General features: G+C 45.7%; 1 protein-coding gene across 1 annotated transcript in view; it reads left to right on the top strand.

The window, feature by feature from the left end:
• The first annotated feature begins 4,566 nt into the window (after positions 1 to 4,566).
• The window catches only part of ints2 (integrator complex subunit 2), a 36,415-nt gene continuing 22,165 nt past the window's right edge, over positions 4,567 to 18,816 (top strand). Inside the window, exons 1-13 of the mRNA XM_080550168.1 lie at positions 4,567 to 4,578; positions 5,129 to 5,447; positions 5,914 to 6,052; positions 6,139 to 6,241; positions 6,456 to 6,569; positions 8,458 to 8,588; positions 9,286 to 9,456; positions 9,942 to 10,162; positions 13,914 to 14,039; positions 15,363 to 15,434; positions 16,416 to 16,530; positions 17,305 to 17,373; positions 17,558 to 17,692. Coding sequence (XP_080406294.1) covers positions 5,155 to 5,447; positions 5,914 to 6,052; positions 6,139 to 6,241; positions 6,456 to 6,569; positions 8,458 to 8,588; positions 9,286 to 9,456; positions 9,942 to 10,162; positions 13,914 to 14,039; positions 15,363 to 15,434; positions 16,416 to 16,530; positions 17,305 to 17,373; positions 17,558 to 17,692 — 1,689 coding nt within the window. The 5' untranslated portion in view covers positions 4,567 to 4,578; positions 5,129 to 5,154. The remainder of the gene's footprint in view (positions 4,579 to 5,128; positions 5,448 to 5,913; positions 6,053 to 6,138; positions 6,242 to 6,455; positions 6,570 to 8,457; positions 8,589 to 9,285; positions 9,457 to 9,941; positions 10,163 to 13,913; positions 14,040 to 15,362; positions 15,435 to 16,415; positions 16,531 to 17,304; positions 17,374 to 17,557; positions 17,693 to 18,816) is intronic.

Here is an 18,816-nt window from a genome sequence, read left to right as displayed (position 1 = left end):
GTCTGTCTGTCAGGGTGTGTGTGTCTGTCTGTCAGGGTGTGTGTGTGTCTGTCAGGGTGTGTCTGTGTGTCAGGGTGTGTGTGTGTGTGTCTGTCAGGGTGTGTGTCTGTCTGTCAGGGTGTGTGTGTGTCTGTCAGGGTGTGTGTCTGTCTGTCAGGGTGTCTGTGTCTGTCTGTCAGGGTGTGTGTCTGTCTGTCAGGGTGTCTGTGTCTGTGTGTCAGGGTGTGTGTCTGTGTGTCAGGGTGTGTGTCTGTGTGTCAGGGTGTGTGTCTGTCTGTCAGGGTGTGTGTGTCTGTCTGTCAGGGTGTGTGTGTGTCTGTCAGGGTGTGTCTGTGTGTCAGGGTGTGTGTGTGTGTGTCTGTCAGGGTGTGTGTGTGTGTGTGTGTGTGTGTGTGTGTGTGTGTGTGTGTGTCTGTCAGGGTGTGTGTGTGGGGTAATGTAACATAACACCGCTGCTCTGCAGAACATTCTGGGAGACGAGAGGGTCATGCTTCAGGGGGTTGACAGTCAAAAGCTTGTGGTAGTCAAGGCATGCACTTATCATAATAAACATCACTTTTGCCTACACTGTTATTGAGTGTTTGCTATGAGAATACCTTAACTAATGTGTCTCTGACTGCTTGTTGTTGTTCTCTCTGCCCAGGCCTCTTTGCACCTCCATGTGTCTTCAGTGCAATCTGATGAACTGCTGCACAGCAAACACTCCCACCCCCTCGACTCCAATCAGACCTCAGACGTACTCAGGTGAACACACCCCGCCGTACACCTCCAGGCTAAAGAACGCAGCGCCTCGTCCTTGAATACCTTTTACACTCCCAGATACACACTGAGAGTGAAGAGAGTGCATCTTAAGTGCCTGTGAAAGAGCATGTGAAGTAGCCCCACTTGAACTCAAGGTTTTCATACCGGTGAGATGTGTGTTGTTGTGAATAACACATGCGGTGTCTCCTCCCTCTGTAGATTTGTGCTGGAACAGTACAACGCCCTCTCCTGGCTGACGTGTGACCCAGCGACGCAGGACCGGCGCTCCTGTCTGCCCATCCACTTTGTGGTGCTCAACCAGATGTACAACTTCATCATGAACATGTTGTAACGAACAGCCGGAGGAGAGAGGAGAGGACAGTGGGACCGACCCTCCCCAGAGATGACTACTACAGTGCTGGACTTGAATACTCTGGTGGATCTGGAACGGGAGTAGATCACAGGGCCGCTGGAGTGCTACTAGAATAGCGACGGCTCAGCCAGCTCCTACCACTGTGACACAAGTAGAAGGACAGAGAGAAAGATCCGGAACAGATGAGGCTAACTACAGGAGCGAATGAAAGAAAGAGATTCCTGTTGCCATGTGTTCTGCGTGGGAGCGCTGAAATTGGCCAGTTCATGTGGGAAACATGTCTGTAAAGTATTGGAAGAAAAGGGACATTTTATGATCGAAAAACTTGAGAATGGATCCTTGGTTTTAAGACCTGATATTCCCTTTTTCCTTTGGATGAAATTGTATCCAAATGAAATGCCTGCATCTATCTTATTTATTGTACGTTTTTAAATGTATAATTTGTCTTATTTCTTAACCTCTTTTATATATTAAAAAACCGAGAAGGTTTATATTGCCTTCCTGCTTTCAAGCAATTGGTCTAAGATATATGTAATCGTCTTAATTAAAAAACAAATGGAAAAACCTAGAAAAATGAAATAAAGTCGCAGTAGGTTGCTTTTAGAATATTATTTTTTGTAATGGGGACAGAATATTTGTATTGTCACGATGTACAGAAGAAGTAGATTGGAGAAGTATGTCCATGCCTTTGCGTGTGGAGGATTTACAGCTAAGCTGTAGCTGCAGAGGACTTGTACAGCAATGAAGTTCACTGTGTTCAAATAAAGAGGTACATTGTCGTATATAGTATTTTATACCACACATTTAGACACAAAAACCAAACGGCTATATATATACGTATGTATATATACGTATATATATATGTATACTATATATATGTATGTATATATATGTATATATATGTGTATATATAATTATATATGAATGCCGTGCCAGCGATGGGTGGTGCGGCTTCTGTTTTAGGAATAAAGTGCGTCAACTCAATTGTTTCTCCTGTGCTTGTGTTTATTGCTGGGGAGGGATTGTGATGTGACACCAGTAGTGAACTATTGGCTTTGCTTGGATGTCACTCACCTCAGGTTTGACCTTCTATTGGCTTTGCTTGGATGTCACTCACCTCAGGTTTGACCTTCTATTGGCTTTGCTTGGATGTCACTCACCTCAGGTTTGACCTTCTTGCTTGGATGTCACTCACCTCAGGTTTGACCTTCTTGCTTGGATGTCACTCACCTCAGGTTTGACCTTCTTGCTTGGATGTCACTCACCTCAGGTTTGACCTTCTTGATAGAGAAAGAAAAGTATAATATAGCAAGACCAGGCAGACATGCAGTGTCATTTACAACACATCCCCATATCCCTCTCCTTATCCCCAATAGAAACCCTTATTGGCTCTAAAGTCTAGTCTTTTGGCACCATTTCTTTGTGGTTATGGTGCATTTAGACCAACCCTATTTGACTGCTGTGTGAATGTAAATGTGTGGTGTAAATGAACTTTACCAGATATGGATGGATGCCCATTTGATATGCAGTGTTTGTTCACAGAGGAAGATCAATGTCCTGTATCTTCCCCTGTTGAGATTAAAATTGTACTATCACTTACTATTTAACATCCAATGTCATTTCTCTTTACTTGCTTTACTCTCTATACTTCTGACACCTCATGGCTCATTGATACACCTCATGGCTCATTGATACACCATCGTGGAAGTGAAACGTGTGTGTGGTCCTCTGGGTGTAGATGCTTACAGTACCTTCGGAAAGTATTCAGACCCCTTCACTTTAACACATTTTGTTGTGTTATAGACTCCATTTAAAAAGGATTAAATAAAAAATAATTTGCCATCAATCCACACACAATACCCCAGAATATTCAGACGAGAAATTTCATTAATTATTAAAAATTTAAATACAGAAATTACTTGTGTCCATACAGTAAGAATTCAGACCCTTTGCTCTTAAAATTAGTTAAAATGCAAAAATGTTATCAATAAATCACTCAGTATGTTGAACTGAGTCCATCTTAATGCAAGGATAATAGTTCATGTCTTTTTGGAAACAATATCTTGTTTTGTCATGTTTTTATAGGGTCTCCGATTTGCATAGGAATCAATTACACATTTAATAATTGTTGTATTTAGGTATTCAATAAAAACTCAACATTTAGATTCTATTGTATATGACTAGTGCCATGTTATTACCATGGCAGTATCATGTTAGGCTTGTGCAGATACACTGTAGTTCTTACAACCTTACCTCAGGCACTATGATCTCTGCCAAATACAGTATTGAGTAAATCAACAGGATCTGATAATGATGAAGACTGCTGAATAATGTATAAACTAGTGTAATCATGCTTAGTATAAAGCAAATATTAATTATGCAATTGTTGTAGTCTCATTTGATAAACAAGTGAAAAAAGCTGTGCTCTTCAACCCTGGGAAACTGGTGTGTTATAGAGAACGGAAAGTGCAACATACAAACTTGTGTTTTAGCCAAGCTCACACCTCTGATTATACACATATGCACTTAAACTCATATACAACTAATCAGGTGTGCAAACGCAGGGGGCTTGGAACGAAAATGTGATTGGCCTAAAAGGGTCTCAGTGAGAACAACAATTACTGAGATTAACTTTAAATGTAGAATTAAAGGCTATTTAAACACTAAGAAGCTTTTTGATTAAAATGATCTAAACTACATGTATTAATGAGTTCTTTGTAAGCCAGAAAATACATAATCATCGTAGGCCTATGTGATTGTGTCCCTTACTGAATCAATTCCCATTCATTGTTATGGAGGACCAAGTCTGTCAAAATTAACAATAAATATATAGATACATAAATGAATGTGGAAAACAATGTGGAAAAGAAAGAATGAATGTGGAAAAGAATAAATAAATATAGATATGTATTTCGTTATACTGTGTGTATTCATTCATTTATTTGTTCATACATTCATTTATGTGTCTATATATTTATTGTTAATTTTGACAGACTTGGTCCTCCATACATTGTAGCCTTGCCTTTGTTCAGCTGTCAGTGCAGCAGCAGTAGCATCCTAGCATCCTAGCATCATCCCTGCACCATGCCTCGAGCCTGGCCACAGCAGTGCGCGCGGGGCTTGTACTAGCACCGTCTAGCTGTGGAGGCTCGAGCCGCTAACACCTTCCCTGTCTAGTCTGATAGTGATATTGTCTCACGACTGTAATCACACAGAGACATCATCATTTAGACGTTGTTGTGATTCTGTGTAGATTCATCAGTACATATACGTTAACACTAGGTAGACTTTTCCACTAGAATGGGGCTATCAGAGCCCGGAGGCTAGCGGGTTAGCTAGCAGGTTAGATATCCGTACGAGTCACCCTGGCAGGCCGGAGCAGCGAGCTAAGAGAGCCCGAGGTCTGAAGGCCTGAGCAGCTACCGTCTCCTATTGAAACAGCTGGAAAGACCCTCTGCGGTAAGGTAAGTGTCACGTTTCCGCCCAAGATGACATGTGATTTAGCTATATATTAATATTTAGCTATATTCAGAGGAGAAGATATGAGTTGTTGGAACTAAAGCTACTGACTAGAACCGGCGATAGACGTGCTAGTGAGCTAGCTAGCCGGTCTAAGCTAACGTTGGCCGGCTTCTAGCAACCCACCAGTGTGTTCATGTGTTAGCTGAGCCCAGGGACTGACTGTTGAATGAAGTCAGCTGCATATAGCCAACATCCTAACACTAACTACATCTACTACAACTACTTTGCTAGTGGCTTGGCAGCAAAACCTCAGGATGGAAATAATAAACCATGTCAGGGCTTCTAACTCTAATCTATAGAGAAGCTTTAGAGTTCAACCCTTAGTTGGTTCTGACCTTGGCTTCCAGCCCTGTTGGGTTTGACCAGCAAGTGGCCAGAGTTTTGGAAACAAGCAAATACCTCGACTACGATTGCTGAGAGACCCATCAGACTCTGCTGCAACAGAATTGCTTAGTTGGGGACAACAACTGACAACTCTACTGTCTCTCCCAGGTTTGAATCCAGACTGACTCCCAAAGATGTCAGAGAGTGCAGGGCTGCAGTTTGTCAGCCCCTACGCCTTCGAGGCCATGCAGAAGGTGGATGTGGTGAGACTGGCTGCCCTGAGCGACCCAGAGCTCAGGCTGCTCCTGCCCTGCCTGGTGAGGATGGCCCTGTGTGCCCCGGCCGACCAGAGTGAGGCGTGGGCTCAGGACAAGAAGCTCATCCTGCGGCTGCTCTCCGGGGTGGAGGCGGTGAACTCCATCGTGGCGCTCTTGTCTGTCGACTTCCACGCTCTGGAGCAGGACGCCAAGAAGGAGCAGCAGCTCAGGTAAGCTCGTTAAAGAAACTCCGCACACTCTTGGAGACTGTAAATAAGCATAGCTCATTAGTGATCGACACCGTCTGTTTTTTTATGTTAAGACACCTCCTGCCTTGCCCTTGCTCCTAAATAAAATTTAAAAAGGACTGCACTTATATAGCGCCTTTATCCAAAGCGCTTTACAACGGCCTCTCATTCACCCATTCACACACACAGTCACACACCAATGTCGGCAAGCTACCATGCAAGGCGCCGGCCCGCTCACTGGGAGCAACTTGGGGTTCAGTGTCTTGCCCAAGGACACCTCGACATGTGGCCAGCCGGGGCTCGAACCGCCGATCTGCCAACCTTGCGATCATTAGACGGCGGCTCTACCTCCTGCGCCACAGCAGGAGGTGAAGTTAGTATTGAGTTTGGTAGGTGGAGGTTGACAGTTTGATAGGTGGAGGTTGACAGTTTGTGTTCTCCCTGACAGGCACAAGGCTGGAGGTTCTAACGGGGAGAGCATCCTGGTGTCTCAGCTGCAGCACGGCCTGACCCTGGAGTTTGAGCACAGCGACCCCCTCAGGAGACTCCGGCTGGCCCTCAGTGAGCTGCTGGCCATCATGAACAAGGTAACACCCTGTCGCGCGTAGTGCTTAACTTTTCTATCACCCAGATTGAGTTTGAGATCGTTCCATTGACACGTCTCGCCTTTCAGGTCGCCGACTCCAACGGAGAGTTCTTCTTGAAGTCCTCGGAGCTCTTCGAGAGCCCTGTCTACCTGGAGGAGGTCGCCGATGTTCTCTGCATCCTACAAGCAGGTACACACATCGCTACAGAAAATACCTCGATACACGAGAATATAACATCCAGTTTTCACTTGTTCTCTGAGCACTAAGTGAGAATATGTTTTAGAGACACAACTGTTTCTTGGATTTGGAAGTGACAGAAGATGACTGATGTTTCGCAACATGGAAAGCTATTTCGATGATGCAGCTCTTTACAATATAATGGTGTTTCCCCCCTTTTCCTCAGAGCTGCCCTCATTGCTGCCCATCATAGACGTGGCCGAAGCTTTGCTGCATGTGCGCAATGGGGACTGGTTCCTGTGTCTGCTGGTGGCCAACGTCCCTGACAGCTTCAATGAAGGTAGAGTTATTACAATGAAGGTAGAGTTATTACAATGAAGGTAGAGTTATTACAATGAAGGTAGAGTTATTACAATGAAGGTAGAGTTATTACAATGAAGGTAGAGTTCTACAAGTCTGGGCTGATACAAAATGTTACATTTCTTATTGCCAGTACTCTCTCTTGGCCATACCTTCAAATCAGGTTCTTCTCACGCCTCTTTTGGAGGATGAGCTGATCAGGCTTGGACCTGGACGCAGCCATGGTACTCGCCATTTCGTACTCGCGTTTTCATTGGATGTTACATTCCAAGACCCATCCCTTACACGCCTGTAGTAACGTATTGGTATGTGTGTCCCTTACACGCCTGTAGACCCATCCCTTACACGCCTGTAGACCCATCCCTTACACGCCTGTAGACCCATCCCTTACACGCCTGTAGTAACGTATCTCTTACACGCCTGTAAGACCCATCCCTTACACGCCTGTAGTAACATCCCTTACACGCCTGTAGACCCATCTCTTACACGCCTGTAGTAACAAGACCCATCCCTTACACGCCTGTAGTAACAAGACCCATCCCTTACACGCCTGTAGTAACGTATTGGTATGTGTGTCGTCTTGACTCTCTTCCGACCAAGTAGGACTATTTTGCAGAGAGTTGACGCTAGCTTGCAACGTTGAAAAACATACACAACATCTAGTTGATGAAGGCGTAAGGTTAGCTATTTAAATGGTCTGACGTTTGGCAAGGCGTCACTCATTTACAACGGGTTACCTCCCCTTTGTAGATGGATTCTGCAACGTTTTTCACCAGGAAAGCCTGGTCTCTACAAGGTTAGGCCACTAATACAACATTGTAAATGAACTGCTCCTATTGAGCTGCACATGTGCAGGTCAGCTGACTGATACTTAATCTAATGGAAGAATCTGTGTTTGTTAAGAACTCATTGTAATTCCAGGCAGAGTATCATTGATTTGCTATTTCATGTTTTTAACAACCCAATTAGATATTTCCCCTATAATTCTAACCATTGTTCTGCTAAATCTATTCTTCTGTAACAGATGATGAATATGATTGTGTTGCTGGTAGGGGGGCGAGTGTGGTCCTTACTTTGAGAGACACATTATGAGCAGATGGAATACTTCTGCCTCTGGTGCCTCCTTATCACTGTGAGGTCAGAGCTGAGTCAATAGCTTATTTGCGCGAGACTTGAGGAGGAAGCAGCGTGCAACATTACATAGCACTGAACATTAGTAAATCCTCATGGCTTGTTATTGGAACGGCCTATTTTATTGAAGCTGAGGGAAATCAATCAATTTAAGGGTGAAATGGTGGGAATAGGCTAGTCTACAGGCATCAAATGTGATCACGTCTAACTTGAAGTAACTCACTTGCCTCTTTATGGCACATGCAATTCCCTATAAGTAGCGGAGATGGAAGCTACAGTAATGTCATTGCATGTCAGAGTCTCAGCCGACCATAAACATTTTGCCTTTTAAACTGTCAACTACAATGAAGAATAGCGAGATAAGGGATGTGGCTTCTAAAATGCAGGCTTTTGATAGCTGTTAAGTGTTATTTACAGCCAAATAAATGAATTATCTTTCTACGTTTCAGTGCGTTTATGTAAGCACTTGACAGACTGACATTGGTAACCTAATGCACTGACATGTAAGGTGAAACAATCAAAGAGAAGGAAAGCCTCTGGCAGGGATGAAACAAGTATTGATTGTAATTAAGTAAAATCCCACAAAATGTGAAATATTCTCAGCCACATCCCATTATGTCATGACAGATTATTTGTGAGAACTTTGACCGGGCTTTGTTAAGGCTCTGACAACACCATTTTCTCTAATGATCATGTTGTTTGATTTATTTGAACAGCGTCTTTCTGTGTGTTTCCAGTGTGCAGGGGTCTCATAAAGAACGGCGAGCGTCAGGATGAGGAGAGCATGGGCGGCCGGCGCAGGACGGAGGCCCTGAGGCAGCTATGTCAGATGAACCCCTCTCAGGCCCTCAACATCAGAGCCATGGTGGTCAGTCACTCTGCCTTACTTTACCACTCAACATCAGAGCCATGGTGGTCAGTCACTCTGCCTTACTTTACCACTCGTCCCAGCCAGGCAAAACCACACAAACACAGGGCTCCCACGGGTCCTTGAAACCCTTGAAAGTTTGTGAATTTGAGAAAAAATTGAAAGTGTGAATTTGAGAAAAAATTGAAAGTTTTTGAAAATAGACATGGGTCATTGAAAGTGCTTGAATTCATCTCTCTCTCTCTCAAAAAATAAATAAATAATAATAATTAAAAAATGTTTTACTTAGCTCGTCAACTAGTAAATAAGTCTCTGTATTGCTTAACTTTACACATATTTCACAATATATTTTTTGCTGTGCTGTGGTAGACAAGGCAAGAGACCATCTAGTGTTCACACATTCAAGCCTCTCTTTTTAATAGTTGTTTTTAATTGTTGTCTGTGTGATAGATCCTTTTATATAAATTCTCATTTAGATCTGTCTCTAACTATGCCGTGTTGGGTCCTTGAATTTGAGGGAATTGAGTCTTGAAAGTCCTTGAAAGGTGCTTGAGTTTGATGTTTCAGAAGGTGTGGGAACCCTGCAAACACCATCACCAGTCCCCCCCACCAGGGAGGCTCTCACCAGTAACACTGTCCTACTGTTGGCTCACGTTGTTAAGCAGCCGTCTCCTCTCTCCCCGGTGCGTCTCCCCAGGTGGAGGAGTGCCACCTGCCTGGCCTGGGCGTGGCTCTGACTCTGGACTACAAGCCTGACACAGCTGACGACGCCGTCAGCCCCCTGGTCTCCTACGTCAGCGGCCTGCTGCTGGGCACCAACGGCAAAGTCCGCACCTGGTTCAGCATGTTCATCCGCAACGGCCAGCAGGTAACATCACCGCCTCCCGCGAGACTCTGACACACCTACTTCTACACAAAGACGCTCGTATTCACTTCCGTCTCACACACATACACATACATGTTCAAGGCTGTGGCTGACCCCTCACATCCAGCTCACAGCTTGTTTGAATGACTCCCTTCTGGACAGCGGTACAGGGCCACCAGGACAAAAACACCACGCCACTTGAAACAGTCTCTTCCCCAAAGCCACAGCCCTCCTCAATAACTCCTGATCATTGCACCTTGCACTTTACATGTTCTTGCACTAAGTTGGACAGTATATTTATTCACTCATATTGGTACTGTATATATTGTGTGTCTTGAGTATTGTTGTATTGTCACCCTGCTGTTGTATGTTATGTACTGTAGCTTGTTCAGCATGGTAGAATACCAAGTCATGTCCCTAGTGCACTGCACATGGAGAATAAAGTTGAATTGAATTGAATTGAATGTTCCCTCCTTCTCTGTGCCTAGCGTAAGCGTGAGAGCACCTCAGTGCTGTGGCAGATGCGCAGGCAGCTGCTGTTGGAGCTGGTGGCCATCTTGCCCCGCTCACGCAGCACCCACGTGCCCAACGACAGCGAGAGCGACACAGAGAGCAGCTCTGCGTACTCAGGCCTGAGGGAGGAGCACGTGGTGAAGGCCAGCGCCCTGCTCAGGCTCTACTGTGCTCTCATGGGCATCGCAGGCCTCAGGTGAGAGAGACGGCTGTCTGATTGTGTTCGGTGTGTGTTCAGTGTGTGTTCGGTGTGTGTTCAGTGTGTGTTCAGTGCAGGGTTTCCGTTCGGAAAAAATTGTGCCGGTCAACGTGTCCGGGGAGATTTCAATTTACCGGACAAACGTGAGATATTCCGGTCATCATATTCCAATATAATATAGCTGTTTGTCGCGGTGATTAGCTGTTGTGTAGCCTATATATGCTGTTTAATGTCTATTTCTCATCCGATACGATTAGATGCGAGCTATATAATAAATATAATATAGGCTTTCATGATTCGCATGCGCGCTATGCCATGTCCAGCGCTGAACGCGCGCCACAATGTCAACGGAGTCGCTGTGGCGCTAAATGCCCTCACTCAAGACACAATCTGGAGCCTTAACTACTTTCAGTAGCTCAGTCAGTCCCACATACTGATGACATGCGATGCCATTTTTGCCATGAAATGCAACTTGTTGAGTGACTGAGAGTGCAGCTTATTGTTAGCCGTTTCATTAGCCTGCTCACAGTGGCCTTTGCTGTTGCCTCAAACTGACCGCCGATATGTGCTCACTGCACCGCCTGTGATCAGTGAGAGCCGACATTCTCATATTCGTTGCTCCTCTCGTGAATCCGTTATTCCTCCCCGATTTTTTGCACGGTGAGCAGAACATTTTTCCTTCCCCATCTAAACGCAGCCAGGGGAAATGTTCTTTCGATTCAACTAGGAACCCTCGAGCCGCCTCCATCTCTTTAAAGCCAGACTTCTCCTCAGACTCATTGTAGCTTGGTTTCATGAAGTCATTGTTAAGCTTACTTTGTCTTGCCATGTTTACCTCTCGCTCGCTATGGTGCTGCTGCAACGTTTGCAGGTTAAAAGCGCTAGCCCGCTGCGCAGGGTTGCCAGATGGGCCGGGTTATCGCCGAATGGGCTACTGGGTTTAGCGGTAATAGACTGGTTAGGCTGTATTGTCAATCCCATCTGGCAACCCTGCCGCTGTTTCGCATAGGCTAGCCTACACATTAGGAGTCATCATCATGCCGGAGTCAAATCATATTATAATAAAAGAAATACATAGCCTATATATTCGTCTTTTTTAATATAGAAGGAATCAGAATGTGAACTTTAGCGAATTGTATTCAAATTGTGCTTAGAGGGAATTATTTTCACCGGACAATATGACCGAAGAGGTTTCAATTTGTCGGACTTCAACAAATTTTACCGGACAAAGACCGGTAATTACCGGTTAACGGAAACCCTGGTTCAGTGTGTGTTCAGTGTGTGTTCAGTGTGTGTTCAGTGTGTGTTCGGTGTCAGTGTGTGTTCGGTGTGTGTTCAGTGTGTGTTCAGTGTGTGTTCAGTGAGTGTTCAGTCTGTGTTCAGTGTGTGTTCAGTGTGTGTTCAGTCTGTGTTCAGTGTGTGTTCAGTGATGAGGTGCTTGTGTGCATGTGCACGCCAGTGTTCATTTCGTCAATGAAAATAACACCTATTTTTCCATGGGAAAAAGACAATAAGATAAATGACTAAATAGACCCAGATAAAACGCTTCATTAAACGAAAATATTTGTTTCATTTCGGTTGACTAAAACAAGACAATACGAAATTTCAAGGTTGCAATGTTGTTGTTGTTGGTGTAAAATGACTGCCATGCCCAAGTCATTTACAAGACCCCACCATCTCTGCCTGGCAAACGTTCTCCAATCTGGCCAAAACCACTCAGAACAAGGGGCTACATGTTGAATGCAACATGAGAAGAAGGCTTTTGCACCCAAGTACCTAGAAAAGAAAGACTGTCAGTGAATGTTCTGGTTTGACAAGGGTGATTGGTTTGAGCTGCGCAGAATCACTGATCTACACATGGCCTGCAGTAAAGTAGTAAGCACAGTGTGATCAATTTCAGCCAATCAGCGCAGTGCCTTGTTGAGAGGCTGATCCTCTAACACAGAGACATTGATTAGGCCTTCTGCCATTTATCTGCAGTGCTGCTTATCTTAGCTCCAGAGTAATGTGTTATTAGTAATGTGTTATTCTGATCATTTGGCTGTTGGAAAGAGAATTATGGGATGGAATGTTATGCAGAAATCTATGTCAGAAAGACATCTGTTTATGCACATGGAAGTCAGTGATTTATGTTGATTATGGGTTACCCTAACCCTTTTACAATAACTGCTGTGGACTAAATCAGAATTCAAAAGTCAAAAATATGACTAAAACTAGGGGTGGGCATCAATGATCGGTGATCGATAATTGATCGATAAGGATCTTGGTCGATCACCAAATATTTTTCTCGATAATCATTAATAATTATTTTTAATTATTTATTTAATAATAATAATAATGGGAATTAGTTTGTCCACGTTATGTGTAGGGATGCTCCGATTTATCGGCCACCGATTTAAATCGGCCGATTTCACTCCAAATGACTCGATCGGTGATCGGCAAAAATGGCCGATCGCAAAAACCGTTTTTTTTTTTTTTTTTTTTTTTTTTTTCTGGGGAAGACAGATAACTGAACAGAAAACATAGGAGGATGTAACAGTATGTAAACCATGAAGGCCACGTTTATGATGTATTTTATACAGCCATATCGACTGACTTGGGCTTCAGGCCCTAACTGGGTGATAGGCCAGACTTTTACTATGCCATAAAAATGGGTCTGCGTTTGCTTGGTGCCTAATGGATCAAAACTTTTGTCTAAAAAGCAAAAAATATGTAGGCTATCCAGTCAGTAGGCCTACAGTTATGTATTTTTTTAAAAATCGGTATCGGTATCGGTATCGGTTGATCTTGAGGAAAAAAATCGGTGATCGGTATCGGCCCCAAAAATCCAGATCGGAGCATCCCTAGTTATGTGTGAGAAATGAACTTTGCATTTGCCTTCGCATTGAATTTCGCAACGCAGTACGGCATGATGCAACAAGTTCCCGTACGTTAGTGTAACCTCCAGTAATTCCAGGTTCCCCTCAACAAAGAGGCACTGAGAGCGTCTTATAAAAAAGATGAAGTTTATTACACAGTTGTAAAAAAAGGTTAGCAGAGCAAGCTCGGAAAATGGCGAAGCGAGCGAAACGAAGCTTGGTGTGGGAGCATTTTGATCTGAAAGGCGACCTCGTTCATTGCAAACACTGCGCAGTGACCTATAAATACAACACGACAACGACCCCGATGAAATACCACCTGCAAACCGTACACCCGACCCTGATTCCTCCTTCGCTACCTTCTCAGCCCTCCATCATGTCTCATCTTATACGCGGGAGGTGTGATGCACAACGAGAAGAGAAAATAACGATGGCCATCTGTAAATTAATTGAAACAGATATTCTGCCGCTCAGTTTTGTCGAGGGTAGAGGATTTCGTGCGCTGATGCAAATAGTCGAGCCAGCATATCCTGTTCCATCGCGATGTTCCATGCTAGTTATTTCTGCCCTAGTTTTATTTTATTTTTTTATTTTATTTTTATGAAAAAGAAGCTTATCAATTAATCGATAATTGATCGTTAATTCTTGCGATTATCGAAAAAGAAATGTTGATCGTTTGCCCAGCCCTAACTAAAACACAAAAATTACTAAAAACGAAAGAAAGGGTGCCAAAATTAAGACTGGCTTAGGCAACTCTGTGTGTGTGTGAGGTGCCTGTGTGTGTGAAGTGCCTGTGTGTGTGTGTGTGTGTGTGTGTGTGTGTGTGTGTGTGTATGTGTATGCGTGTGCATGGTGAGATCCTGGTGGCTCACGGCTCTCTGTCCTCTCAGGCCCACAGACGAGGAGGCGGAGCAGCTCCTCCAGCTGATGACCAGCAGACCCCCGGCCACCCCCGCCGGGGTCCGCTTCGTCTCCCTGTCCTTCTGCAAGCTGCTGGCCTTCCCCACCCTCGTCAGGTACGGCAGCGGCCTCCCCTCTCCTCTCTCTCCTCTCTCTCCGCTCACCTCAGACACACCACCAGAGCTCTGTCTCTGTATCCCACTCTGAACACCTCAGACACACCACCAGAGCTCTGTCTCTCTGTCCCACTCTGAACACCTCAGACACACCACCAGAGCTCTGTCTCTCTGTCCCACTCTGACTCTGAACACCTCAGACACACCACCAGACCTCTGTCTCTGTACCCCACTCTGAACACCTCAGACACACCACCAGACCTCTGTCTCTGTACCCCACTCTGAACACCTCAGACACACCACCAGAGCTCTGTCTCTGTATCCCACTCTGACTCTGAACACCTCAGACACACCACCAGACCTCTGTCTCTGTACCCCACTCTGAACACCTCAGACACACCACCAGACCTCTGTCTCTGTACCCCACTCTGAACACCTCAGACACACCACCAGAGCTCTGTCTCTGTACCCCACTCTGAACACCTCAGACACACCACCAGAGCTCTGTCTCTGTACCCCACTCTGAACACCTCAGACACACCACCAGACCTCTGTCTCTGTATCCCACTCTGAACACCTCAGACACACCACCAGACCTCTGTCTCTGTACCCCACTCTGAACACCTCAGACACACCACCAGACCTCTGTCTCTCTGTCCCACTCTGAACACCTCAGACACACCACCAGACCTCTGTCTCTGTACCCCACTCTGAACACCTCAGACACACCACCAGACCTCTGTCTCTGTACCCCACTCTGAACACCTCAGACACACCACCAGACCTCTGTCTCTGTACCCCACTCTGACTCTGAACACCTCAGACACACCACCAGACCTCTGTCTCTGTATCCCACTCTGAACACCTCAGACACACCACCAGAGCTCTGTCTCTGTACCCCACTCTGACTCTGAACACCTCAGACACACCACCAGACCTCTGTCTCTGTACCCCACTCTGAACACCTCAGACACACCACCAGACCTCTGTCTCTGTACCCCACTCTGAACACCTCAGACACACCACCAGACCTCTGTCTCTGTACCCCACTCTGAACACCTCAGACACACCACCAGAGCTCTGTCTCTCTATCCCACTCTGACTCTGAACAGATGGCAGATCTCAGCTGGTCTCTCTCAGGCCCGTTCGTGCAGCAGGTGGTCTCGTGGGTTGTTTCCCTGGCTGCCGTAAGCACCGATCGGTGTCTCTGTGTGTCGTTGATTGTGTGATGTGGTGTTGTAAGTGAATGAAGTGTGTGTGTGTGTGTGTGTGTGTGTGTGTGTGTGTGTGTGTGTGTGTGTGCGCGTGTGCTCCTCTCCCCAGCACCCCGGAGCAGGAGCAGCTAATGGTGATGTGGCTCAGCTGGATGATCAAGGAGGAGGAGTACTTTGAGAGGTGATGATGATTGCGTTTCTTCTTTATTATCTCCGTATCGTGATGGGAATCGTACTACTTTTTGTAATAATCACCGAACGCTATCATCCGGAACAGGAGTCGTAGAATATGTTACGTTTACCCATACCGTTAGCGTTGTACGACTGATGAAAATAAAAGGGGAAATAAAACCATCAGTGCAGGTGTGAACCCTAAGTACCTAAGTACGTAAGTAAGTCAAATGTATTTCTATAGCACCCATCCCAGACCAGGGGTCACAAAGTGCTTTACATATATGAGAACATAAAAGAGCTAAAGTTATAGCAGGTTAAAATAGGCAACCAAGTGAAAATAAGAACAAGTAACAAACAACAAGTGTACAACAATATCAACAGGACACAGAATGAAGGATGAGTGGCTCCTGGTCAGGTCCGTAGTGATTGTTCTAATGCTGCTGGACAAAGCGTTGAGTGCTCAGTGTGTTGACGGCCCTGTGTCCACTCTGTGCTTCCTGTGTGGTCGTCACTCACGGAGGGAGGCCGGGTCGACACAGCGCTCCTCTCCAAACAAACAGAACAGTGACGCAGGGCTGGGGGGGGGGGGGGGGGGGAGGTTGGGGGGAGTTAAACCCGGGAGGCTCTGACAGGCTTTTTAAAATTTAATAAGGCCTTCATCGACTGTGAGTTATCACTGCAGCAGCCCAGCTCCCCGTGCCCCTGTGTGTGAGATGCGTGTGAGAGTGTGTGTCTGTGTGGGGCGCGACGATGCCCCATAAATCTGGTGGCTGTGGGCCCATCAGTGGGGAGGTAAATGAGTGTTGGCAGAGGCCGTGAAGGGGACACTGGGCCGCGGGAGGAGGGGGGCAGTAATACGGCTGGCATAATCAGTTTATTAAAGTGCCATCCCTCTAAGATGCATTGTGAGCTGGCGTTTTAAATCTCTCTCTCTCTCTCTCTCTCCTCTTGTCTCTTGTGCCCCCCCCCCCACCGCCGTCTCATACAGCGCTGCGGGCGTATCCGCTTCCTTCGGAGAGATGCTATTACTGGTTGCCATGTATTTCCATAGCAACCAGCTCAGCGCCATCATCGAGCTGGTCTGCTCCACTTTGGGGATGAAGGTAAGGTGGAGGGGGGGCAGGGATGGATAGCTCCGTCTGGCTGGTCAGGCTGGTCACTCTACTGCTGCTATGCAGGAGCCACACCCCCCGCCAACACACTCAGACACTTCTCTGCCTTTAGTTTCTGGGTGTTTCTCATATAAAGAGGTGATTTGATTAAGGACCGTATTTTTTTCAGCCCTCGGCTGTGCTTCAATGTTGTCATGAAATGTTACATTTTTTTCATTTAAGGCATTTAGCCTTATTCCAAAGCGACTTACAATCGATACATTTGACTAAGCAAGTGAATCATTAATCCACCAGTCGTAGCAGGAAGAGTAATCCAGCTCAGGCCCGGGGCCATTGATAGAAGGAAAAACCTTCTTCTAAACCTTTTTTTTATTTTTGTATTTATTTAGACACTGGAGAAACAGAGAAACAGTACAAGGGGGTCAAATAGACGTTTTTAGGGGACGCAGTAGAGGGGAAAAGCGGGTGTCTTCAGGAGACGCAGTGCTGGGGGGCAGTAGAAGTCTCAGGAGGAGCAGTCTTTTATCAAATATGAAAAGAGGGGACTTGAAAAAAGCATTTGTTTTTTTTGCCCTCAGGATGTTTTGGCTAGTTTCTGCAGTAAAAGCTCCACCTCAGGACATCATTACTGACCTCTCTCCATCTGTCTGTAAATGGCATCTTCCCCTCTCTCTCTCTCTCTCTCTCTCTCTCTCTCTCTCTCTCTCTCTCTCTCTCTCTCTCTCTCTCTCTCTCTCTCTCTCTCCCTCCCCCCCCCTCTTCCAGATTGCCATTAAGCCCAGCTCTCTGAGCAAAATGAAGACCATCTTCACCCAGGAGATCTTCACGGAGCAGGTACACCGGCCTCTGTCCTTAGTTGGGAATAAGTGGGTTCGGCGTCACCCGCGTTTCCTGGTTGTGCTTTATGGTGCTGCTTGTATAGAGGTGTTCAGACGTGTTCTGTGCTGCTTGTATAGAGGTGTTCAGACGTGTGCTGTGCTGCTTGTATAGAGGTGTTCAGGTGTGTCCTGTGCTGCAGGTGGTCACGGCCCACGCCGTCAGAGTGGCGGTCACCAACAACCTGAGTGGCAACATCACCGGCTTCCTGCCCATCCACTGCATCCAGCAGCTGCTGCGCTCCAGGGCCTTCACCAAGCACAAGGTCTCCATCAAGGTACGCCACTCCACCTCCTACGCTCCTCTCCTGTGTTCTAGTCCTAATTACAGCGTTCCCACGGGGCCTTGAAACCCTTGAAAGATTGAGGAAAATTGAGGGAAAAATAAATAGACATGGGTCATTGAAAGTGCTTGAATTCCTCTCTCTCTCTCTCTCTCTCTCTCTCTCTCTGTCTCTCTCTCTCTCTCTCTCTCTCTCTCTCCCTCTCTCTCCCTCTCCCTCTCTCTCTCTCTCTCTCTCTCTAAAAAATATATATATATATATTCCAAATTGTTTTACTTAGCTCGTCAACTAGTAAATAAGTCTCTGTATTGCTTAAGTTTACACATATTTCACAATATGTTGTTTTGCTGTGCTGTGGTAGAGACGGCAAGAGACCGTCTAGTGTTCACACATTCAAGCCTCTCTTTTTAATTGTTTGTGAGCGGATAGTTCCTATTATATAAATTCTCATCTAGATCTGTCTCAAACTACGCCGTGTTGGGTCCTTGAATTTGAGGGAATTGAGTCTTGAAAGTCCTTGAAAGGTGCTTGAATGTGATGTTTCAGAAGGTGTGGGAACCCTGTGCCGTATTTTCCGCACTATAAGGCGCACTTAAAAGCCTTTAATTTTCAAAAAAAACGACAGTGCGCCTTATAATCCGGAGCGCCTTATATATGGATCAATTGGTTAATTGGTTGATCCATACTGGTTGTACTCAAGGCGCTCTGTCAAAATGTTTCAGTACGACTGGTAAACTACAAAGCCGCACCGCTTGCAGCATTACGGTAATCAGTAAACACCGGTACTGATGTGCTTACTCACAGTCCCACACCACAAGACCCCAAGTAAAGAAGACTAAACAGAGTTTCCGAGGGAACAAAGCGAGATGGCCACAGTTAGAGGACAAACTCGAACAGTGGGTTGTTGAACAGAGAGCAGCAAGTAGAAGCGTCTCTACAGTCACTATTCGAATGAAGACAACAGCGCTGGCACGGGACATGAACATCGATGAATTTCGAGGCGGTCCTTCTTAGTGCTTTCAACTTGAAGTTTTAAAGTACCCACTCGATATAATAAACAACAGTTTAACGATCACTAAACACTTATAATGTGTGTATTGGATTCATTATTCTCGTTT

This window comes from Nansenia antarctica, assembly GCF_963989245.1.
Source record: "Nansenia antarctica genome assembly, chromosome: 20".
Lineage (NCBI taxonomy): Eukaryota > Metazoa > Chordata > Actinopteri > Argentiniformes > Microstomatidae > Nansenia > Nansenia antarctica.
This window is presented reverse-complemented; position numbering and strand designations above follow the sequence as displayed.